Below are 25,612 nucleotides of genomic sequence, written 5' to 3'. Positions count from 1 at the left end.
TTAAAAATTGTTGTAATTTATATTCTAACATCAAGGTTAACAGGATTTTTTTTTTCATCAGTTTGAAGCATAATATTTAGATTTTTTTAATATATATTACTATTCAAAAGAGAAAGAGATATAAAATAAAGAATAAAAAAAAAAAAAATAATAATTACAACACTTTTTATTTGGAAGATTTTTAGCTGCGTAGTAGTTTTTGTGAAATCTTTCTATTTATATTTTTTAAATTTTTAATTCTAGTGAAATGAATTTAACAGGTAATATTATTTTGTAACAAGTGATTACATATTTCATATATGAATAGGTATATATCTGATGCGATAACACTGTGTTAACCAGGAAAAAAAAAAATATTCAATGTATGAAAATTGAGCTCAGTTATTATTAAGTATTATATATTGTAAAATTGATTATTTTTTTTTATATCTAGTATTTTCTGGATCGTCTTTTCTGGAACATTCTACTTGGGTCACTTCGTGTCATAATTACGTTATATATATAAAGAGCTAGTAAAAATGAGAGTAGGTACAAGGTTGTCATACGTCAACTCACAAACATTTTTCGATCTTTGGCTTCTTGACTACTTCTCATAACAAAATAAATAAATAAAAAAAAAATATATATATTTCGCGTAACCAGGCAATTTACTAGGTACATTATTACATTGGTTCTAAAAAAATAAATAAATATGATAAAAAAAAAAAAAGGGGAAAAAAAAATTGCTATACAACTATCCAATACTTTCTACTTTTTTAACAACCGTTTTAATTTCTTTTCACATTTATATATTTAATTTCTTTAAATTAAGCTTTTTTTTCTCTATCAAAATATTTTTATTTGTATTATTTTAATTATTAAATTAATTTTCAAGTATCAAAAAAATTAATAAAACATTAATAATCATTTTAAAGCAAAATAATTAAATGTCAATTAATTTTATTCAGGCTTTCTAATGATGACTTTGAAAATTATTATTAAATATGAATTTATTTTCATTATGCAATATGTAATTATGACAAAATAAAATTAATATGAATAATAATAATAATATTGGTATCTGTTGATAATTTTTTTTTTTTCTTTTATATTCAATATACGAAGGTTGTAAGACTTTTATTGGTTGAATGATTCAATCATGATTTAATATAGATAGCTCTAGTTAAAAAATTCCATATTTTTTGTATTTCTCCATGAGAGTTTACCGAAATTTAAATAACAAAGAAAATTTCAAGATATTACAGTAAAAAATTTAGAGATTACTCTAGAAATTATTAGTAAAATTATTCAAAAAAAGAGAAGAAGAAAACTTATACTCCAAAGTATAGCATTAATATATAAAAATAACAAATTAGAAATTATTTGGGTCATACATAACTGAGTTTGGCATTCGATTTCAATAATGACAAGATTAATGCCGGTCACGACTAAGCATGGAACACACTGGGAGTAATGTCTCGTAATATAATCAATGGTCGGTGGTAGAGAAAGGGGCCGCGACTGTGCAAGGTCGTGGATCTACATATTCTTGTGAGTGGTAATTTTTTTTTTTTTTTTTTTTTTAATTAATTATTTTTAATTTATTTGCAAGAAAAAATAGATATATTTATAGTCAGGTAGGTATAAAGCGGTTAGATAGATGAATGATACTCAGGTGTATCAATATATTTTAATTTTACATAAATATTCTTTTTTATTTTTTTTTTCTTTCCCCCTTTTTTTTTTTATGGCCGAATAAATATCTAACATATTTTATAAAAAAAATAAATTATCTATTACATTTTATATATTGTCTTTTTTTTTTTTCATAATCAATAGAGATAAGAAATTTCCCTCTCTCTTTGTGACCTGCATATTATAACACCAGTAAGAAATTTCAAAGAAGAAAAGATGACACAGGGATTTTGCAATTGACATTCTTATATAGAAAAATAAAGAAAACTTTATAATTTAAAAAAAAATCACATCATTAAAAATACTCTTACTGTACTCTATATATTAATTTGAATAAAAAATTAAAATTAAAATAATTTATAAGTGTATTATTAGCATTAAATTATGGATTATTATTTATTTATTTATTTTTGCATATCTTAGTTATTTTTTTCATTATGAGAAAATATTTCTTCCTGATTCTAGTATTGGCAAAATTATAATTTATATATGATGTAATATACAGTATTGAGACGAACACGCGTATCGACATTGAATGAATATTCGAATGAATAAATAAATAATTATCAGAGAAAGAAAGAAATGGTATAAAAGAAAAAAAAAATAAATAAACAAAATTAATGAGATATATTACTTGAGCTGAATTAAGTATAGGAAACATTGATTACATAATAATTTTGAGTCTCATATTGAGTTTGTGGACAGACACTTGTGTATTCGGTAACAAAAAAAGAAAAAAAAAAAAAAACCTTCGATGTGAAGAAGGTGAAAAAAAAAAAACATTAAAATAAACATTAAAAAAATTCCTGAGCTTACAAAGGCAAAGTGTGCATATGTGTGTGTGTTAATATGTAATACTTTTTTTTTTTTTTTTTGATTGTTAAATACTTATTTTTTTAGCAACTTTAGATTACGTTTATGTGAAACTACGATAGACTGTTGGCAAGTTATTCGATAAGTCTATCATTTGCCACGTAACACCCTCCAATTTAATTTCATATTTTTTATTTTTTCAATAAAACGTTTTAGAGCTATCAAAAAAAATAAAAAAATAAAAATATCTAATATGTTATTTGATTAGAAAAAAAAAAAAAGCTAAATTAATCAAAATTATTGCTTACGTAGAAAAGAAAAATAATAATATTATTTAAACTCGATAGGGAAATTTAATAACATGATAATAATCATGTTTAAAAATAATATAATATTTTTTGTCATTGTTTTTATTATTCAGGAAATATATTTATAAATTTTAATTAAATATAATTATTATTATTTTCAATTTTATTAACTACGCACAAAATGACAATCGAAAATAGAAAATTAAAATAAATTGTCTTACAAATGATTGAGACAGAGAGAGAGAGAGAGAAACCGACACGTTTTTTATTTAATTATTTTTTTTTATTTTCATATTGATTATTCAATAATACTGATGTATAGATATTTACACTACATGTGTCTGACGTTTCTGGAATTTCCAGTGAATTTAAAGGTCATATTTATTTCTTCCCTTCTCTTCCTCATCAACATATGACGTCTTAAAAATTATTTAAACTTCAAGAAACGTTCGAATACAAATGAAAGAAAGCTACAATGACTTGGGGCAATTTACTTTGTTATTTTAAAATATAAACTGGTCATAATCATTTTGTTTACAAATTTTCATTGTCATATAAAACTATTATTTTTTACTACAACAATAATAATGAAACACACAAGTTTTTATCTATCATAATTTCTCCAGACTTTTTTTTTTGTTCAAAAAGGGTAGCTCTAATAAATTTTTATCATTTTAATAAATTAAAAAAATAACATAAAATTATGTATGAAAATAATATTAGAAAGTTATAGACAAATACGTCATATTGAGTGGGCGAATTTAATATTTTTTGGCACATTTTAATAATAATAAAATAATTCAAAAGATATGTATGAATAAAGATATTTGTATTTTCAGAAAGTAACATTATGCTGATGACCGACTTTTAAAAAAATTTATATTGAATTTTAAAAAAAAATCTTATTTGATCTCATTAAATTGTCTCAGTTATTTCCTGTTGAATGAGATTTAGCGGTACATTGAGTAAAACAACATAATTAGAAAATGAAAAATAAAAAAAATAATAATAATTGATTATCATAGAACAAATTAAACTCTAAAAAGAAAAACTATTTTTTTTTTAAATAAAAATTCTCGTCTGTCTATATAGTGATGATAGTATTATGAAAAAAATTAAAAAAAAAAAAAAACAATAAATACACAACAAACCTTGAATTTTTAAAATAAAATTTAAAAGAAAAAAAAAATATATTAATTTGTATTTAAATTTATATATTTCTATTTTTAGATTAATAATTATTATTATAACGTTGATTTATTTATGAATATTTATTTATATTATACAAAGATAAAATGACGTGTTTTATTATTAATTTTTTATCAATCGTCATTAAACGGTTTATCAATATTTCTTTACTCAAAAACTGATTGAAACCGGTTATTTAAAAAAAAAAAAAAATTCAAGATAATATACTTGTGTAAAGAAGAAAATTTTTTATTGTTTTTTAAATAAAAATTATGATAATAATGTTATTGTCGTCATACACAAAAACGAGGAACAAACTAATCACCAAAAATAAATTAAAACTGGTCACTTAAAAATCCACTAAAATAAATAGAAATATTAGAATTTATTTATCCCTGACTATTTGTCCATTAAACATATACTAAAAAAAAAAAAAAATAGCAAATAAATCAATATTTATTTAACAGCAAGATAAAAAGCCAACAATTTTTCCCCCCAAAACAATTAAATTTTCATTGAAAAAAAAAAAACCATATAAGAGGTGATTTCATCGATAAAAAAAATTTAAAAAAAAAACTTTCAACACATAATGACTCATGCAAACTTATTTGTCTTTAAAATTTGATTAAAAGTTCATTTATCTTGTACACTTCAATTTACTTATGACATAACAAAAAAAAGAAAAGAATAAATAATTTTTCCGGTATATTATGACGTACTTGTAAGTTGAAAATTTTTGTTACTATATAAATAATTTAGTGGTGAAGGAAATGACGCATATGCAATGACTAAAATTGATCGAATTTATTTTTTGAGTTGATGTCATGGGAAGAATAAGAATGTCTCTTTTTTTTTTTTTAATAATAATACGTGGGGGGGAAAAAGAGAGAGAAAGAAAGATTTAAATGGGATAAAATAGTTGAGAGCACTTATCCAACATTCATCTCATCAATTAAGAACGTGATCATTGGCATCGAAAAGAGGAAAAAAAAAAAGGAGGAGCAATGATGCCGGGTAACGCGTGGAATGCATACGTATATATTTTTTTTACTATTATTATTTTATTTTTTTTAACCTCAAACAAAATGAATTTTTCTCAAAGCTCCGAAATTAAAGATTTTTTTTTTTTTTTTAATTAAATAAACAAAATTGAAATAATTATTAATGTATTATTTTAATAATAATATGAGTAATAAGATTGAATTAAAATGAGAGAAAAAAAAAATGTAGATAAAAAAAAAATGATTTGTGAAAGTCCCAGACATTTTGTTAACTTAATACCAATAAATATAATGTTAAATAAATAATATACCTGCTATTTTCAACAGTTGCAGATCCTGTCATATCACCGTAACTCGCCATGGCACAAAATTAATTATTTTTTTTGTTTTTGAGATTCTATATAAAATCTAATTATTTGCTATTTTTTTTTTTTGTAACAAAAAAAAAAAAAAAAAAAAAAAAAAAGTTAATTGAAACACTCTTATAAAATTGTTGAATAATTATTTCACAGCAGTAATTTATATATTGCTTGTTTAATTTCAAAAAAAAATAGTTAATAATGAAAAAATTTTTTTATAATTGAAATTTTCACAAACAAGCAAAATGTCACAAAATTTATTTATAAAAATGTTTGTTTTTTTTTTTTTATTTATATTAACAAAATAAAAACACTGTTTAGAATGTTTTTTTTTTTTTTTTTTTTTTTATAAACACAATCGAAGAGTATTTTTTAATATGAGACTAATTAGAAATAAAAAAAAAAAAAAAAATACTAGTGTCTGTCTGTCTGTATTTTTTGAATGAAAATATGTCTTATGACCAAATGTAATAATTTTACTTGGCAGACTTTTAAACAATTAACACAACGGGTGTGTCTATTTTTATATGTATTTATTTATTTTAATAAAAATTTAATATACTTGTTAAATTATAAATAAAATTTTATACAAGCCCAAAAAGACGATCAAGCACAGACTGAATTATTCCGTAGAAAGATACACAACTTAATGCGTGGCTTGGTTTATATGATTTTCCCACTACATAAAAAGAGGGGGCAATAGTAGCATCTGACATACATGTTTCAAAAAAAAAAAACAAAAAAAAAAAAAATATGAATTTACAAACATTCACGATCTTGTCACATGTTCACCACGAGTTATTAAAAATAAATTAAAAAAAAAAAAAAAAAAGTTCAATGTGTGCTTAAAATTTCTCGGTCAAAGTTACTGATAAAATTAATTAATTTGCAAAAATTCATTATGATAAATATTTTGTATATATAGAGTGGGAGAAATCAAAATGGCGTTATGTAAAAATTAAAATATCCACTAGTGGCGCTGTATTAGTTTTAAATATAAAATTTTCATTTGACTTACCTATCTTGATATGATTGTTGGTAGTTCATGCTTGTATTTTTCTATTTTCATCTCACTCTTACGTTTACGCCCCTGTTTGTCTCTCACCTGAAACAAAAAGGAAAAAAAATATTAGTATATGATCAAAGGGGGGTATATGGTCACACCACATATCTCAATTTTCATTGGTCAATTTAAGAACACGCCAGATACATTTATAAACACATATACAAGTTCAATAATTCTTTCATATATGAAGAAATTTATTAATTATATATACATATACAAAGCCATGTGTATATTATAAAATTTTGCCGTTATATCCCGTACTGTCAATTGTCCAAATTTTTTCATTAAGACTATTTATTTTTTTTTACTTGATTATTTAATTAAATAAATATTTTATTGTATCAACAGGCATTCAACTACTTGCTAATATTAAAGTCTAGCTTTTCAATTATAACAATGATAAATTTTACTATTTTGTGACGGATGTATGCATTTATTTATTATTTAATGTTATTAACTATTAGAGCGTATAATTAAATAATAAAATAAAAAAAAACGCACTGATAAATAGCAAGACACATGGCTTTCATCTAACAAATTTTTTTCTTTTCTTTGCATCCTTGAATAGCGTGACAAAATGAGATTTAAATAAAAAAAAAAAATTTCTTTATCTATTAATAATGTATTTCTACTGTTTGATAACAGATTTTTTAAATTATTCTATCATCAGATGACTCAATAAATACATCAGCTGATTTTTTTTATTCTAGTTATGAGATGACAAATTAAGCTGAGTTATAATCAACGATAATATATTTTATGATAATATAAATTACTTTATTTTTGATGAAAAAATATTGTCATTTTAATAATGATATTAGGTGTCATGGAATATTTCAATATTATAATTGTTTTTAGCTGTAAATATGAGCATAAATATTTACCTTTTTCGATGACGTAGAAAAAAAAATTCTCGATAGTTCATCATAATTATTTTTAATCTATTATTCAGAGGGGTTCTAATATGACGCTAAAAAAAAAACAAAAATAATTTCGCAATATATTTTCATTAATATGTATTGAAATTATAAATATTGTTTTTTTTTTTTCGTGAATATATTTTTGTCAAAATAGAAGAGATGTTATTGTTTCATGGTCAAAGTTTTCTATTTTTATATTATTGACATTTAAAAGAAAATCAAAAATATCATATAAATTAGAATTAAAAAAATTAAAAAATATTAATTTTCTAATTTGTACGTAGATATGATATTTTTATTATCAAAATATATTTTAATAAATATGTAGATTACCACGTGTGGTCATGACATATATATTACAAAAGAAAAAAAAAACAATTTATAAATTCACGTGACATATACATGCACATAAAAAAGCCAATTTTTATAATAAAAATTACATAATTTTTATATTTCATGTTTGTCAATTGAATTATTAAAATGAAAGATATAAATTTTTTTTTTTTTTTTTTCTAGCAATGTCAAGAGTATATATATAGATAAAAAAAAAAAATTAAAATTAATTCGATATCAATTTCCGGTATATGTATATCTTTGGTAATTATTATAAAATTATTCATAAGATTAAAAAATAAATTATAAACGTGACTTGTTAATATTTAAATTTTTCAATAATTTTCTAGAAAAAATAAAAAAATTTCTATGCATGCACATATTTCTATGATTGACGTTTTTATGATTGACCCGTCAATAAATTTGGTTACATGCACATTTTTAAAAACAAAGGTGGGGAATAAAATTGCGCATTTATAATCACAAAATTTTTGTTGGGTAATTTTCCATTACATTAATCGCAAATCGTAAAATGGATCGATTGAACTTTGACGTATGTAATGACATCGTTTTGATAAAATAATCGATTTATGGAATTTAAACATTTCCAATCTTTTTTTCTTCTTTTTTTTCCTCATTACAATATCTTTGTTATTATTTCCATTTTTATTCTCGTTTGATTATGTCTTTTTTTTTTTTTTTTTTCTTTCGTAATAAAGAAGGCTTTTCATTTTGATATATCAGCTAAATATTAATTTGCTGATAAAACAACCAGACGATGTTCACGTGTACTTAATAATCTTTGAGTTGCTGATAACTTAAAAATCACGAGCTCTTGAATGGCTATTGAACCAATAGTCAGATAGTCAATTGACTTTGTACGAGTATCATCGTTTTTTTCCATTTCTCATATACGTATATATATTTATTTAATTTTTTTTTTCTTCAAATTAAAAATGGTAATCTGTATTTAACAGATGGAACCATGTCGTACAAATTTCGAAGTCCACTGAGGTCAATAACGTTTTACCGGAATTCTTGACTCTATTGTTCTACATTGTTTTTGTTTTTCACACTGTTCACATTGAATTATTTATTTATAATATTATGACATTTATCTGCTTATATTATTTTTTTTCTTCTGTTTAATATTCAATTTTTATGAATTATTAATATATAGTCCTTGACTTTGATTGTTATTTCCTTAACGAATATTCAACTGATGTCAATCAAAATTAACCCCAATTATAATGAACTGTAACACTTTTATTCATTCATTTATTTATTATTATTTTGCCATGTTTTCCTTTTTTTTTTTTTATCACCATTTAGTTTACTGTTTATTTGTTTATAATTTCTTTCAACTTTTAATCCATTTAAATTGAATACATGGGGTCAAATGCTGGCTGGATTGAACTGCTTTTTAATCTTGCTTTAATCATTCAACTTTGAGACAATTAATAACACATTTTAACTACAATATTGTATTATAAATAGCATTTTAAAATAAAATAATTATTTATAAGACAATTACAATTCCTCAATTATTGTATAATCTCATTTTGTTAATCTGTAATAATAATTAATTTTTATTAATTTTTATTTTCAACAAATATTTCATTACAATATATTGCATTCATTTTAAAAAGTCATTTAAATTTTTTGGTTTTCTTTTTTTTTTTCGGACTGATTAATTATTTATTTTTTTTCATTTTTTTTTAAGTCAAAAAAATTTCCATAGAACAATTTTATTACATTAAATTTTATAATTTTTTTTTTTTTTTTCTTAGATATTTTATTACACAACAAATACGCGCTGCAAATTTACACTTTTATTTTTCACTCAACTTGTCATTCTTTGTACAATTTTTTTTTTTTTTTCTCTTCATCATGGGACGATGTGATTTTCTTTTTTTTAAATTCCTTTTCATTACACACACCTGCACGTATTAGTGTGATTTATAGACAGTCGTTAAAATATTTAATTATGTATTTATTTAAATATTTTTATAAAAGAATTTTATACGATTTTTTATAGTATGACTTGATTTTTTTTAAACACAGAAACTCACTCATCAGATGAATATTTTTTTTAAATTTTTATACATTGATTTTTCATTATTTCACACACAATTTCTTATATACTATTTATTTACTTTTGTTTTTTTTTTTTTTTTTAAATATAAATACAATAAATAAACAACGAACTTAGAGCTTAACAAGCAATCAGTTCAATTTTTTTTTATTTAAACTCTTGAAAAAATCGTTGACGTACATGTTGTAAAACTAATCAGCAATTTTTATTTTTTACAGCCTGTTTTTTTCGTAATTTACCTTTTTTTTTCCTTTATAATTGACTAAATTTTATTAAAAATTTTTTTTTCATCTAGACTGGTTTTTCTTGCACACGTGGATTTTCATTATAATTTTTTTTTTTTTGTTCTAAATCAACTGATGAATTCATTAGCATGCATCCCACGATTTTTAATCTAATTTTTTTTTTTATATTTTTTATTTTTTTGAATTTTTTAAAATTAATAATGTATTTTTTTTTTTTTTATTAGCATATAAATCTTGATTTTTTTTTTCCTGTTAATCTTAATTAATTATTAATAACATTGTATTTACAAAAAAACTTTGTATTACATATCATTAATGGCAAATTGTTTGTTTGTTTGTTTGTTTTTTTTTTTTTACTGTTAAGTTCATTAAATTCAATTGTATCATTCAGTCCTTCGAGTATTACCAATCATATTTTTTTTTTTTAGGACGCACAATTTTTTAATTAATTAATTGATTAATTATAATATTCATTTGTTCATCAATCAATTATACAATATTAATAAAAAGATTTTTATATAATTATATACAGTCCAATTATTCATGAGCGAAATAAAAAATGTCAATATGTGAGATCAATTTATCGACATCTAAACAATTTTAATATTTATTATTATTTATAATAAAAATTAATAATTTTACTTATTAATTTATTAAAATTTAAACATCAACGATTTTCGGCTTTTTATTTTATCAGTCCTATATATTGCAAATAACAAGTCCCATTATTATTTTTATGAGGACAAAAATTTTACAATAAAGCGAATTTTTTTTTTTATTATTTTAATTAATTTTAATTATTTATTATTATATTATTTATGTGATATTTTTTTTATACAATTGAAAACTAAGATTTTAATTTCTATAATTACTGCAGAAAAAGTACGTACTATGATTTTTTTTTCACTAAACTTTTTAGTTAAAAAAAAAAATACATTTATATATGCTATTCAATTTCTAAATTGAGATTAACAATGCTCAAAAATAATTGGTGCTATATTTACAAAATGATGTTTATATTTATACTTAATTTGTAAGAAATTACAGCCCGTAAATCGTGTGAGATTTTTATCGTTTTTTTTTTTGTTTCTTAGGCAGATGAAAATAGTAAAAAAAAAAAAAAAATGATTAAGATGAAAGAAAAAAAAAAGGATGATGAAAAATCTTGTGGTCATTAATCATCTCTTGGCTGCGGTTTCAGCAGTGTTGCATCAGTTTGTTTATATTTAATTTCTTTTTTTTTGTTTTGTTTAATATGCAATAATGTTACTGATGATTGAGTCAACGCGTGTCTCTGATAAGCTCTTGATATATTATTCAATGAAAATTTATATTTAATTATAATAATACTAAAATTAATTGAATAATTATCAGTAAAATGTACATCCTCCATGGTCCCTGACCGTATTTTCTTTCATCAAATTTAATTAATTATTATTTTTAAAAGTAAATAATAATTAAAAATAATAATTTGAGGCCGTTATTTGATTTTATAAAAAAAAAATATTATAACATTAAAATTTCTGCTATGATAATTAATTTTTCTGTTTCATTAATGGTCGTCATATATGGAATGAATTTATCATCATCACACATTTCACTTTGTTAATTTTTTTTTTTTTTTTTTGTTATTTTATAGTTTTTTAAAAAAATTTTCCTAGAAATATTTGTATTTATTTATTTTTTTGTATAAATGAATGTCTAACTATTATTAATCATTACTAGCTGTTTCAGTGTAATGTGAAAATTTAAGAAAAACTTGTTCTAATGTTGTTTGACTAAAACTATATTCCTCAATGCCAAGTTCAACTTTAGTTTTTTCTAATTGTGTAAAACATTCAGCAAGTGATTTAACACCACTTTGAGGCACAGCAAAAACAAGTCTATCTTGAAAACTTTCTTCAAGTGTTGCATCAGTAAATAAAGTATTAACAAATTCTTTAAGTGCTGCAATACGATCAATTGGATCATTTGTTGGTGTTGTATCACCACCAAGTAATTTCATTTCAAGTGTATAACCAGCACCATAAAGATTTTTAAGATGTTGAGTTGATCCAATACATCTTAATTCACCTTTAACCATAATACCAACTTTTGAACAAAGTGCATCAGCTTCTTCCATTGAATGTGTTGTTAATATTGCACCTCTACCACCTTGAAAACTAGCTAATATTGTATCCCAAAGAAAACGTTTTGATCTTGGATCCATACCAGTACTTGGTTCATCCATAAGTACAACTTTTGGACAACCAACCATTGCCATTGCAAAACTTAATTTTCTTCTTGTACCACCTGAACATTCTTGTGTTTCTTTATCAGCATGTTCATGTATTTGTAAACCAGTTAAATAAAGATCAACAATTCTATCAATTTCACTCCATGGTACACCACGTATTGCTGCATAACATTCAAGATGTTCACGTACTGTTATATTTTTCCATAATGCATCATGTTGTGGACAATAACCCATTTGACGATATGCTTCAGTTAAATGTGAATGTATATTATGACCACCAATTTGTACACGTCCACGTGTTGCTGCTTCTTCAGCAATTATTATTTTCATAGTTGTTGTTTTACCAGCTGAATTATGGCCCAATAAACCAAGAACTATATAAAAAAAAATCCAATTAATTAATTAAATTAAATATTATTTTATTATTATGTAATAAGAAAAAAAAAAATTTACCTTCGCCCGGTTCAACAGCAAGTGATAAATTTCTAACAGCTAATTTTTTAGGTGATACTGGTTGTTCAATTTCACGTTTTGAACAACAACTACAAATTGCACCACCAGCTTGACGTTGACGATATTCTTTACGTAAATTTTGTACTAATACAACTGGTGGTTCTTGTACAGATGTTGATGTAACATAATTAAATACTTTTTGACGTTCAATTTTAACATCAGCATCTTCATGTTCACCAATATCATTATTTTCAATAACTTCATCAGCAATTGATCCACCATTACGTAAATAATATTTAAATACATCACTTATTTTACCACCATTTTTTTTAACATCAAGTAATAATAATACAAAAAACCATACTGGATATTGTAATAATACACCAAGTCCCATAACAACAATTTCAGCAGTAAGATAATCAGTAACTGTTAAATGATGACATGCCTCATTAATTGAACACATTAGATGTACACGATCAACATAATATATTGCTGCATATGGAAGATACATTGTATTTATTAATGAAAATACAATATGTAATGCAAATGCTGCAACACTACTTAATCCAAGCATATCAAGTATCATAACAAGTACAAATGGTATTAAACCAAAAAATGTTACAATATTTGGTAATATACTTTGTGCTGATTCTGTTTTATCAAATATATAACTTAAACATGTTGAAAATAATATTGATGGTGGACAATATAACATTAATAATGTACCAAGTGTTAATAATGCTGGTACTTCTTGTAATGATGGTATTTTAAATAAAAATATTATTCCCAATATACATAAACATATGAATGACATTAAACCAACTAATACCATAAAATAAGCCAAAAAATACATTGAAAATGTTAATCCATTAACACGTAGTTGATTTTTAGTTTTTATTTCACGATCATAAACCATATCAACAGCTAATGTTATAGGAATAAGTACTAAATCCATTCCAATAAATAATGCTGAACTTGCTATTCCAATATTAAATTCTTGTGGTTGTGAAGTTTGCTGAAATGGATGTGTTCTTACCTCAATTGGTGATGCACTATTACCTGATAAATGTCTGGAAATGTTCCAAAAAAAAAACAAAAAACAACTTGTTGATTATACATTTTTCCATCAATTATTTCATTTAATAAAATTATTATTTTTTACCTCAAGTATGCATTTGATAATATATTCATAAATATTGGTAATGAATGTTGCATTGTATCATTGTATGTCAGTGTTAAATTTAAACGATTATCATTATAATCATTAATATTTAAAACAGCCATACTTGGTGCAACTGATGGATTAAGTAAATCTGATAAATTACCATCATATGGCTTCAACAATAAACTTTGATTAATTTGTTGTGCTAATGATGATATGTCTGTTTCAGTATAATTTGTAAATAATACTTTTGTATCATTACCATATGTATCTGAAAAAAATTTGATGGAAGTATAAAAGAATATTATACATTAATTAGTCTAATATTATAAAAATAAATAAATAATTAAATAAATAAATAAATTGCAAGCATTAAAAACAAAAGAAAAAAAAAAAAAAAAAAAATGAAACATAAATACATACTGTTATCTAATGCCAATGATTGCGGCTTTAATTCAACAGTTTGTATACTTTTCAAGTACAAACCGAGGAATACAAATAGTAGTGGTGCAACAATTGTAAAATATAATAATTGTAAATTCCTGCATAATCGTAATAATCTTAATCTCAACATTGCATATAATGTTTGAAAAAAATTTGGTTGTATTTTAATTTGATCAAGACCAAGACCAAGTACTGCTGGATTTTTGTCACATGATTGATTGTCCAATATTTCGGTTGTTGGTTTGATAATCATCCCTCCATCATTCTGCACTGTCATCACTGCCAATCCTCCCTCGTTTTGCAAACTCTGATAAGAAGTGCTTTTTGATTGTAATGACATTTTGTGTTTCATAACTGCTTATACCAAGACGATTTCCTTTTGTTTTAATTTCTTGTTCAATTGCTGCAAATAATTGTGCAAAATTATCCACTGAATTATGAGGTAATATAAAACTTAATTCACGTCCATGACGTCTTGCTTTTTCAGCTTTAGCAACATGTGATGTTACAAGTCTTGTTATTGCATGTATACGTCCATTACCATCAAGTACAAGTGTTAAATGATAACCAATACCAAATTTATTTTTTAAAAATAATGAACTACCACAACATCTTAGTTTTCCTTTACTTATAACAGCTTTTCTATCAGCTAATATATCAGCTTCATCCATAAAATGTGTTGTTAATAATATAACTTTACCATGTCTTCTTGATTGTAAAAATGACCACATTAATCTACGTGAATATGGATCAACACCAGCTGTTGGTTCATCAAGTATTATTATTTTTGGATCACCAATTATTGCAATACCAATTGATAATTTTCTTTTTTGTCCACCACTTAAATATTTTGCAAATGTATCAGCTTTTTCAATTAAATCAATATCTTTTAATGTTCTATTAACTTCATTTTCAATTATTGAATTTTTAATACCTCTAACTAAACCAAAAAAACGTAAATGTTCACGTGGTGATAATAAATCAAATAATATATCATGTTGTGGACAAACACCAGTCATACTTCTTATTATTTGCATATCATTTGAATTTCTAACATCATAACCAAATATTAATGCTGTACCAGAACTTGGTGCTGTTAAACCAGTTAATATATTAAATAATGTTGTTTTACCAGCACCATTATGTCCAAGTATTGCTGTTATTTGACCTTCATATATTGTTAAATTAATACCATTAACAGCTTTAACTTCTGGTCTACGACATTTATTATATGATTTATATAAATCAATAATTCTAATAGCTTCATGTCCTTTCATTTCACGTGCAATTGGTTCAATATCACAATTTATTTCTTCATCTGGTATAAATGAATTTGATTCACCATTTAATGATGTTTGTCTTTGTACTTTTTTTTGACACCAATAACCAGGTGTAAAACAAAACCATGGTGGTCTTTTAACACCATATTCAGTTGGTACAACTGAATCAAGATAATATGCCATAAAACCATATAATATTATATCAACAAACATCATTATTAAACTACCACCAAATGGTATACCAGGACCAGACCATAAATTATCAAAATTAACACCTTCACCTTGTAAATCAAGTACAAGTGCTTTATCCATTGCTAATGCAACACCAGTTGGACTTAATAATGATACAAGCCAAAATGATATTGAACTTGAATCATCAACAAATACTTGTATAAAATACATTAAACTTAATATTGTTACAGCAAAATTACCCAATACACCAGCTGTTCTAGCTTTATCAAAAAATGGTGTTATCATAAAGGCAAACATTATTATTGATAAACTGTATAATACAACTAGTAAAAATATTGGCAAAAAATGAGTATGTTGAAACATTTGTAATGTAAATAATAATAATACTGCAACACCAGATAATACAAGTACAAATATACTATATATTATAAACCATGACATCCAAAATACTGAATCTTTTAATCCCATCATTTTCATTCCTTCTTTTATTTTTTCTTCTTTTTCACCGACAATTAAAATTAATAAATATGTTATAAATTGTGATAATGCCAATACCATATAAAGTGGTATTACAACTCTAAATGCCAACATCCAATCTGAAAATAATTAAATAAAATAATAATTATAATTTTAAATTCAACGAAATTCATTTAAATAATTTAATTAATAAAATACTTACTTGCAGTATAAGCATTTTTTGGATACATTACTAGCTTTACTTCTGGTACTGTTAAATCATTACTTTTAGTATCAATCTAAAATAAAAAATTTATTTAATATTAATAAATTAACAAAGAGTATTTTTAATTATTATAATATAAAATACTTACTCGAATTTTTGTTATATCTATAATCATTTGTAATGCCATAAAACCAGAATAAAAATAATTATTAACTGGACATGAACCACCAGTTTCCATTGATAATATACCACCCATAGAAAGGACATCACCAATCCAGTGACTTGTGTCCTTTCTACAAGTCACTGGTGATGAAAAGTATTCTGTTGGTGATGGTGGTGCTGAATACGATGGATTTGTTCGTATTTCATATCTAAAAAAAGAACAAAAAAAAACTTGATATGATTCAAATTATTTTTTATAATTACATTGAAATGTAATATGTATGTGATGAATAAAATTTTCGATATCTATTGTCCCAATGGTCTTTTTTCTTTTAATTTTAATTACATGAATAAAAAAAAAAAAAAAGAATAATAATAAAAGTATGTATATAAGAAGATTATTACAGCTTTGTAGAATATATGATATCTATATCTAGTTAACCAACATGTTCATTGGATTTCCAACATTGATATTTATGGCTTCTAGCAAAACCACAATATATACAATGAAAATTTGTGAGACTATATCATCGTATATACTCTTATTATTATCATCGATAAATTTAACATGAATTTATTTGTCATACTTACGATAGAGGTCCTGTAATTGGAGTTGTATTTTCAAAAATAACAGCCAATGGTATATTATGTGGATCACGCCAATATGCTGCCTGAAGATCATCTTGAGTTTCAAGTAATATAAAGGTCAATGGATTTCCCAATGGACCCCACATTGACATCCATAAATTGTTCATTGCACTGAGAAAATTCTAAAAAATATATAAATTACAATTTTTAAAATAAAAAAAAAAATAAAAAATAAGACAATGTGAAACACATGTGAAAATGTAATTTATGATGTTGATGATCCAATAAATCTTGAGTGCCTTACAAAGTAGATAGTACAAAGGAAAAAAAAAAAAAAGCAAGTGTGAAAATTCATTGTTCATTCATGGTGAACACGAGAGAAAAAAAAAAATATGGGTCAGCTGCTGCTTCAAGCACATTTTTCAACGGTCAGAGTTAACAATTGGAAAAAAATTAATTGAAGGCATTTTTCTGACTCACTAAAGTGGACACAAAAATGGTCCACTTAAATTTTTTTTTTTTCATAATAATAAAAGCCAAGTGCATCATTTAAACTTTTTATAATAATATAAAGTATCTAATTAGATTTTTATTTAAAGCTCAAATGATGATTTTTAATTATCAAAATTGTTCACTACTTGTTTTTGTTTTTCTTTCATATAACAATTTTAGAAATTAAAAAAATATACTTACAATAGTTTCAGTGTTGTTTGGTACAACAGCAACAGTATTATTTTTATAACCATTAAAAAGTTCAAAAATATCATGATGTAATGGTTGAGTTGGTGTTGCTGGATAATTTGGATTTGGTATAAGAATTTTAATCAGGATCAATGTACCAAGTGTGTAGAGTGGTAAAAATACCTCCTGAAATAAAAAAAAAAAATATTTATAATCATTCATTTATGTTTTTTGTTTTTTAAATAAAAAATTTCTAGTTGTTGTTTTTTTTATTATTATTATAATACTGTAAAACAAAGAGAACGTTAAGTAGTTTTAAGGAGACATTGGTTGCCATGAGGATAAATAAACAAAGCATGAAAAAGGTAAAAATAAGTGGGGATAAAAAGCACTTATCAAGAAACATAGTTTTTTTTTTCCTTTTTTTTTTTCAACAAACAACATATTTTATTTATGTATTATATCGTCAGATAATATCAATAAGAGAACTTTGTTCATTCTCACAAAATGGCAATGAATTGTCACAAATGGCAATGGATTGTCATGAATGACAATGAATTGTCATAAGTCAAGATAAAATTATTTTATAATAAATTTAAAATAAATGTGTTTTATTTATATTTGAAAAAAAAAAAAATAAATAAATAACAAAAATGTCATTTTTTGTTGATATTGTAACTGAAGATTCATTTTATGAAAATTTAACTCTTGGTGTTGTTAAACAACTTGAAACAAATACATGTATTAAAAATGTTAAAGTTGAACGTAAATTAGCTTGTGAAAGAAGTGTACTATCAAGTTGGGAACAGAGAAATTGTTGTCTATTACCAGATGACCTTAAAAGCTTTTATGCTTCAATTGATGGATTTTCCTTGACCTGGAGTCTTGATATTGCAGGTGATTAAATTTAATCATCAACAATAAAAATAAACAAATAAATATATTTATTTATTTATGTTATATTATAACATTAATCTTCATCAATTTGTCAAGATATATTTTTTTATTTATTGATTATTATTTTTTTTTTTTTTTGGTTTATCCTTGAAATAATGAAACTGTATTTAATTTTTTTAGGAGAAGAATTTCCAATTGGAAAAATGAATATCAATGAATTTGGAGAACTTAAAAGATTCATTGGTACAAAAGAACAACAAAATGATACTGATTCAATGTGTAATGATGATATTGATTTACCAACATTTGGTACAACATGTAAATTATTTGAAATTGATGAATGTGATAATTGCAAAATATATCTTGTTTATTTTATTAGACCAGATTTTGATACTGAACCTAGTATATGGTTATTTAATAATAAAATAAAACCTGGTTGGTATAAATTAGCTGATAATTTTACAAAATATTTTAGAATGATGTTGGTACATATTGGTCTTCCATATTGGCAATTATGTGTTACTGAATTATCATTACCAACTTGGGTTGAACAGATATATTATCTTGTTGGACCTCATTTATTACCAGATACTGTTAAAACTAGTGATACAATAACTGATACACTATGGAAAGATGGACCATTAAATACAATTGATTCAGGAATATTTAAAAGTCGTGATAATAAGCAAAAAAATTCAAGAAAAAAATAATATTAATTTTCAATTGATAAAAAATAAAATTATTTCAACAATCAAATTGACTTTTAATCTCTTAATCTATTGAGTTATTTTTAAACTTTTAAATATAATTTTTCTCAAAATAATAATATAAATAATTTGCAACAATTATTTTTAGATGTTTATATTTTCTTTGAAATGATTTTAGTCAACTTGGCATCATAATGAAAAATAAACAAAATAAATCTAATTATATAAATAGATTTTATAAAAATAATTTTACTTTAAAAATGTTTTGTTGTATAATTTAATAATTTTTTGTTTATAAAAAGAAAAATCATAAGTAATGATTGATGAGTATTATCACAATGGTCATCAGGTTTTATTCAACAGAAATGCTTGGATTTAAGCTTGGAATATATAAATCTCAAGAATCGAGTCACCAATAATTTTACATGACCAAACACAGACGAAAACAAACACTTCAGGATCAAAGGCCAACATACCACAAAGCAAAAATAACATAAAGTTTTTTTTTTTTCTTTTTTCAACAAATATAAGAAAAAAACAACAATCTTTAAACTTTAACCAGTTGATCAAGTATTTAATAATTAGTAACAAAAAAAAAAAGGACTCACCACAATTGTCTTTCGCTTGTCACGTTTTTTAAGCAGCAAATTTCGTATAAGTAATGCTCTCAGCTGAGAAAAATACACCCCAGAAGATCCCATTCTCCAGTGTATTTATTCACCCTCAATTAATATCTGTAATAAAAAAAAAAATTTGTTAATATATATTCTTAAAGCACAATATTAAATATTTATTAAATATTTTCTAACTAGAAAAAAATATTGATATAATGATTTTAGTTTTAAACTGAGTACAATCAATTGGTCATGCGTCAGAATAATAAATACACTTTCTATATACAATAACAAAAAAAATAAAATAAAATAAAATAATGAAAAAATATAAAACGTGGCCTACAAATATTATTCACATTGCCATCATCATCATCATCATATATATGTATAAATAAAAAAAAGCACTGCTTGTTCTATTCCACGTATTTAAAATCGAAACTTAACAGTTAGCCAACACGTGAGAATTCATGCACGTGTTAAAAACATTATCCTCCAAATATATATACACTCTTTTAATTTTAATTTTTGGCTTTTTTTGTTTAAATTATATCAGACGAAAAAAAAAACAAATATATAACATTTGTCTCGAGTGACAATAATTAATCAAATTGAAGGATTATCAATTTCGAGTTGAAGAGTTATCGATAACTTGATAATTCTTCAACTCGATTTATTGTTACTCGAGACGAATATTATTTATTTATTTTTTTTTTATCTGATATAAAATTTAAAACTTAATCAATTATCATTTAATATGATTTCCTCAATTTACCCCAACCCAGATCACGATATGATTAACTCGATATTTTTTTTTTCATTCCGGAAATTGAAAAATAAATTTACTAAATTAAAATACATTTTATTAAATTTTTTTTTTTTTTTATTGAATATATCAAGCCAATAAATTGTGATAACATTTTTGATATTTGATATTCAAAATAATTTAAATAAAATAATATACACAGAGGAATTAACTTTTATTTTTTGTTTGCAAAATAGAGAGTTGAAACAAATCAAAAATTGATTTAAATAATAATTATTGAATTTATTGGTATTGTATATATGCATATGAAATAAAAATATAATCTATATGAATATATTGCTGAGAATCAGTATAGCAATGGATTTGACCCTCACGGGACGAGTTACATAGTCAGGGACAGACAACTACCCACGGGACAATCAATAGTATGTCGTTCACACGATTTTTATATAAATGCATTTTCATTTTTCATTATATTTTTTCATCTTATTTTTAACATGACAGTAGAAAAAATAGACAACTCAAATTCTAAAATAATTTAAAATAAAAAAAAAGGATTTTTTATTTTCTCTATTGATTGAGACAGTATATAACAATCAAACTTTTTTTAACTTAATTAAAAATTAAAAATTTATGCATTATATTATTTTTTAAGTAACTGATTTAATTTTTTTTCTTTTCCTTTCTTTATAATAATTTTTTCCCAACTTTTATAATTTGTTTTTATTTTTATACATGTATTTTTATTTTAATTAAAAAAAAAAAAAAGGCTTTTAATTGTTAAAAATTTGATTTAAAGTTTAATTAAATAATAATAATTTAAATTGTAATACGAGTTTAAAAGAATTGAAAAAATATAAAAATAAAAAATTAGCATTTAGACGGATTGTAAAATGTCGTAGAGCAGGTGCATAAAATGTGCAAGGTGGTTAGAGGTTCTCAATTCAAAATATTTGATATATAAAGATAGATTGTTACATGTATATAGTAGTGAGAGCCAGTCGAGTATCGACCGTAGTGGGGTGCCAACCATCTACCCTCCAACTTCAATTTCAATTCCCTCTTTCAACCCTCACCAATATTCTACACTTTTTTACACTAGCTTCGTGAACAACCCTGTGGCCGTTTTAACATTTATCCAACAAGCACAAGTTTAGTCACTTACAGTATTAAATTATTTTATTTTATTTTTTTTTAATAATAAATATATATACACTTGACCTAATATTATTCAAATATTAAATCTAATTTATTATTATCGAAAATATTCATCATTTTTTAAATTATAACTAAAGTATTATTATTTCAATTTGATTTAAAAAAAAAGATACACAATTTAAATTTAAAACTTGAATATTAATCATTTAACTGCCTATTTTTTTTTGCAATTTCAATTTTTCCCAATATACTTTTAAATACTTTGTTACCTTTATAAATTAAAAAAAAAAAACGATTTATGATAATTATTTGAATAGTAAATTTGACTTTTTAAAAATGATTGATTATCTTGTTGATTATTATAAATTTATGATTTTCAAGTATACATATATGAAAGATAATTTTTTAAGAAATACACGACAATAATTTTCCAAGCGTATATATATATATATATATTTGAACCGTGGCTTCCGAAATCGATTGGGATGGCCTGTGCAGACGGTGGCTGGGTGCAGCAAACGAGGGGGGTTTTTATTTCAACGCGCGCGAGCACGAACCACTAAATTGTCACAGGTAAAATTAGAGTAAAATAAACCAATAATAAACATATCAAAAATAAATCACCACAAATAATTATACTATATAATAAATTAAACTGTTTTAAATAAAATTCAACATAAACCACAAAAAAAAAAAATTGATATTACATAAAAACAGTCAAGTCGTTCAAATAAATTTTAAGGGTTAAATATGCTACAAAATTATGATTGAATTTTTTTTTTTTTTAAACAATATATAATATTAATTTTTAATTAATTATATTTTAAAATAATACTCACATTTGTGTTACCATGCCAGGTTTTAAACCAGTAATATCTCAGCTCAGCATGCGCCTATCCCGAACACTTCCGTTTACACACTTGCACTCTGATGGACCTCCCACCCAAAAACATTACCCTTAGAGAGTAAAAAAAAAAAATAATACAAAGTAAAACAGAAAAAAAAAATAAAAAAAAAAAATTTTAATACAAGGGTGTGTTAAAAAAATAAAATTGACTCAATAACAAAAAAAAAAATATATGTAGATATTTTTTTTCACTTGGCCAAGCCCTTTTCACATAAATGCCAATAATTAAATTTTCAATTAATTATTATTATTTATTTAATATACAAATAAATTATTAGGAGTAAAATTTTAAAATTATGAAATTTGACACTGACCAAACAAACATTGTAATCGCCATGTCTTCAACACAGGTGCCAATTTCCGAATTGACACAAGTGCCGAATAAAAAACCTTGTAGAAATTTTTTTTTTCTTCTATTTCCACAGTAATTAAATTGAAAAAAAAAAAAATTATTATCACTAAAATTTTAGATAAACACACTTTTTACTAATTCGATAAATTTATATTCCATTTAAAATATTTACATTTTCTTTATATTATTGTTGATAATAATATTTATCGAAGGAAAAAAAAAGCTATCGTAAATAAACCAAGTATGAAAGTTTTTAAATTCACACAATTTTGGTATTTTGATATCGTTGATTAATTTCTTTTTTAACTTCTAGCTACATTAATTTATTCACACAAAATTTTATTATTTATTGAATTTATGGTTTTTTTAAATTAATTAATTAATTTTAATGAATGTATTGATAGTGTGTACGTCGACCAGCGACGCTAGACTGTGAAAATTTTGTGTCGGCTACGAGGGCATCCGTCGTCATCATCGTCGTCGTCGTCGGCATCGTCCTCGTCGCGTCTGCGTCGTTCTTGTCATCGTCATTACTCTCAAATATATATATATATATAGTAAATAAAAAGTACAAACCTGGATAGCAAACCAGCGGGATAAAAATAAATAAAAAAAATTTTGAAAAAATAAATCCAAAAAAACTGGAATCATATATGATACAATTATTAGTAAGCAAAAAAAAGCTCAGTTTTTGTGAAAAGCTCTAAATAATTTTAATCGTTAAATAAAACGAGATAAAATTATTTTTATTAGCAAAACAAAAAAAAAAACCCCATTTAAAATGAAATGACAATTAAAAAATAATTAATTTAATATTTATTTTTTTAATTATTATAATTGAATTTTCATGTTGATTATTAAAAAAATATATTATATATATTAATAAAAGTTTCTGTTTTTTTAATATGTATATTTTGTCTTTCCCTCTTTCATCAAGTTGCTATGATAAATAAACACAGCTGATGATAAAATAATATTTATAGTTTAGATACAACATTAGTATTTATTGACAAGGCCAATTGAAACCATATAAAATCCATAAGATGATATTATCACATATTTTTTCTTTGACAATAAAGTTGAACTTGACACTTTATAGTGCTTCATTTTTTTTATAAATTATCATAAAAATTTATAAGTTTCATTCAAAATAAATAAAAGTTATTATAAAAAGTATTTTTTTTCTACGAGAGTAATTATTAAAAAAAAAAAACAATAATTACTTTTGTAATTATCAATCCATTTATTAAATAATTTACTAAAAATATCAAACTCACTTTTTAAAGAACTAGATTTTCATGATTACATTTATGAAAGAACAATGTAATCTAATTTTCAATATAAAAAAATAAAAAAAAAATTACTTTTACATATTTTTTTAGTATTCCACAAATAATCAACCAACTTTTTATTATAAAAAAAAAAAAAAAAAGCTATCATGTACTAACAAATTTTATGCAAAAAATTAAAATATGGAAATTCTCATGTATGTAGTGATTCCTTTGTAAATTAACTGTCACACAATGTTGTATGAAATTTTTGAACAATTTGTAGACATATATATCGCTACACAATTTTCACCATCATCAATTTTGTGTTCTACACTTTATGTGATATAACTATGTAATGAATTTTAATGACTAAGGTACATATACCGCACATTTATGTATCAACTAAAATCTCATCATACTCTATCATGTAAATTAATTTAAAATTAAGTTAAAAAATTTAATGATATTGTGAAAGGTCTTTTAAAGTGTTATATTGTTTTGTAAATTAATCACATCTATTATGTTATTTTAAATATAATTTTAATATATAATAGAAATAGATATTAAATTTCGATTTTAAAAAATTATCAGAAAATGCAACAAGTTCTATTGTCAAATGTGAAATTCAAGTGTCTAAAAATTAAAAGAACCAATAAACTTGACATCAAGAAAATTTACTAACAAACTGATTGAAAAAAAATAATTAAAATTTCATTCATCAAAAGACAATTTTAAGAGTCGAATGTCATTGAAATTTTTTTTACTTTTAATCAAATGACATTTCTCATTTAACATCATCAACTTTCAATAGTACATAGAATTAATTATCCTTTGTTTTATAGAAAAATAAAATAAATTATTCTTCAATAATTTAATGAATTCCCAAACTCATGAATTTAAATATCACATAATAATTAGAAACAACATTTAACAAATAAAAAAAAGAAAATAAACAATAAATTTTAATAAAAAAAAAAAACAATTTTCAACGTATTTTTAAATTTTATTTAGCAATAAATATTTTTTTATAAGTAATTAAATATTTAAATTCAATGGAATAT

At 23.1% G+C, this 25,612-nt stretch overlaps 3 protein-coding genes across 4 annotated transcripts in view; 1 reads left to right on the top strand and 2 right to left on the bottom strand.

Moving 5' to 3' along the window:
- The window catches only part of LOC122854172 (sestrin homolog), a 56,091-nt gene that overhangs the window by 4,758 nt on the left and 25,721 nt on the right, over positions 1-25,612 (bottom strand). The window contains exon 2 of one of the 2 annotated variants that reach the window (XM_044154628.1): positions 6,362-6,448. In XM_044154628.1, the coding sequence (XP_044010563.1) occupies positions 6,362-6,390 (29 nt within the window). In that variant the 5' untranslated portion in view covers positions 6,391-6,448. Of the gene's footprint in view, positions 1-5,295; positions 6,001-6,361; positions 6,449-25,612 lie in introns of those variants that run through there. The other variant, XM_044154619.1, reaches the window with a different exon arrangement.
- Positions 9,520-23,719, bottom strand: LOC122853416 (cholesterol transporter ABCA5-like). Its single transcript, XM_044153886.1, is given in 11 exon segments — positions 9,520-12,612; positions 12,692-13,761; positions 13,854-14,124; positions 14,277-14,638; positions 14,640-16,365; positions 16,449-16,524; positions 16,600-16,822; positions 17,205-17,383; positions 17,895-18,068; positions 20,095-20,220; positions 22,861-23,719. Coding segments are annotated over 10 exon segments (5,073 nt in total). The 5' UTR covers positions 20,188-20,220; positions 22,861-23,719; the 3' UTR covers positions 9,520-11,713.
- Positions 18,503-19,489, top strand: LOC122854163 (tubulin polyglutamylase complex subunit 2). The gene is made up of 2 exons (XM_044154608.1): positions 18,503-18,779; positions 18,960-19,489. Exons 1-2 carry the CDS (start codon positions 18,536-18,538, stop codon positions 19,487-19,489), a joined length of 774 nt encoding a protein of 257 aa, XP_044010543.1. The 5' UTR covers positions 18,503-18,535.

Source organism: Aphidius gifuensis, linkage group LG1 (genome assembly GCF_014905175.1).
Source record: "Aphidius gifuensis isolate YNYX2018 linkage group LG1, ASM1490517v1, whole genome shotgun sequence".
Lineage (NCBI taxonomy): Eukaryota > Metazoa > Arthropoda > Insecta > Hymenoptera > Braconidae > Aphidius > Aphidius gifuensis.
Note: the sequence above shows the minus strand (reverse complement) of the source record. Positions and strands in the feature narration are given on the sequence as shown.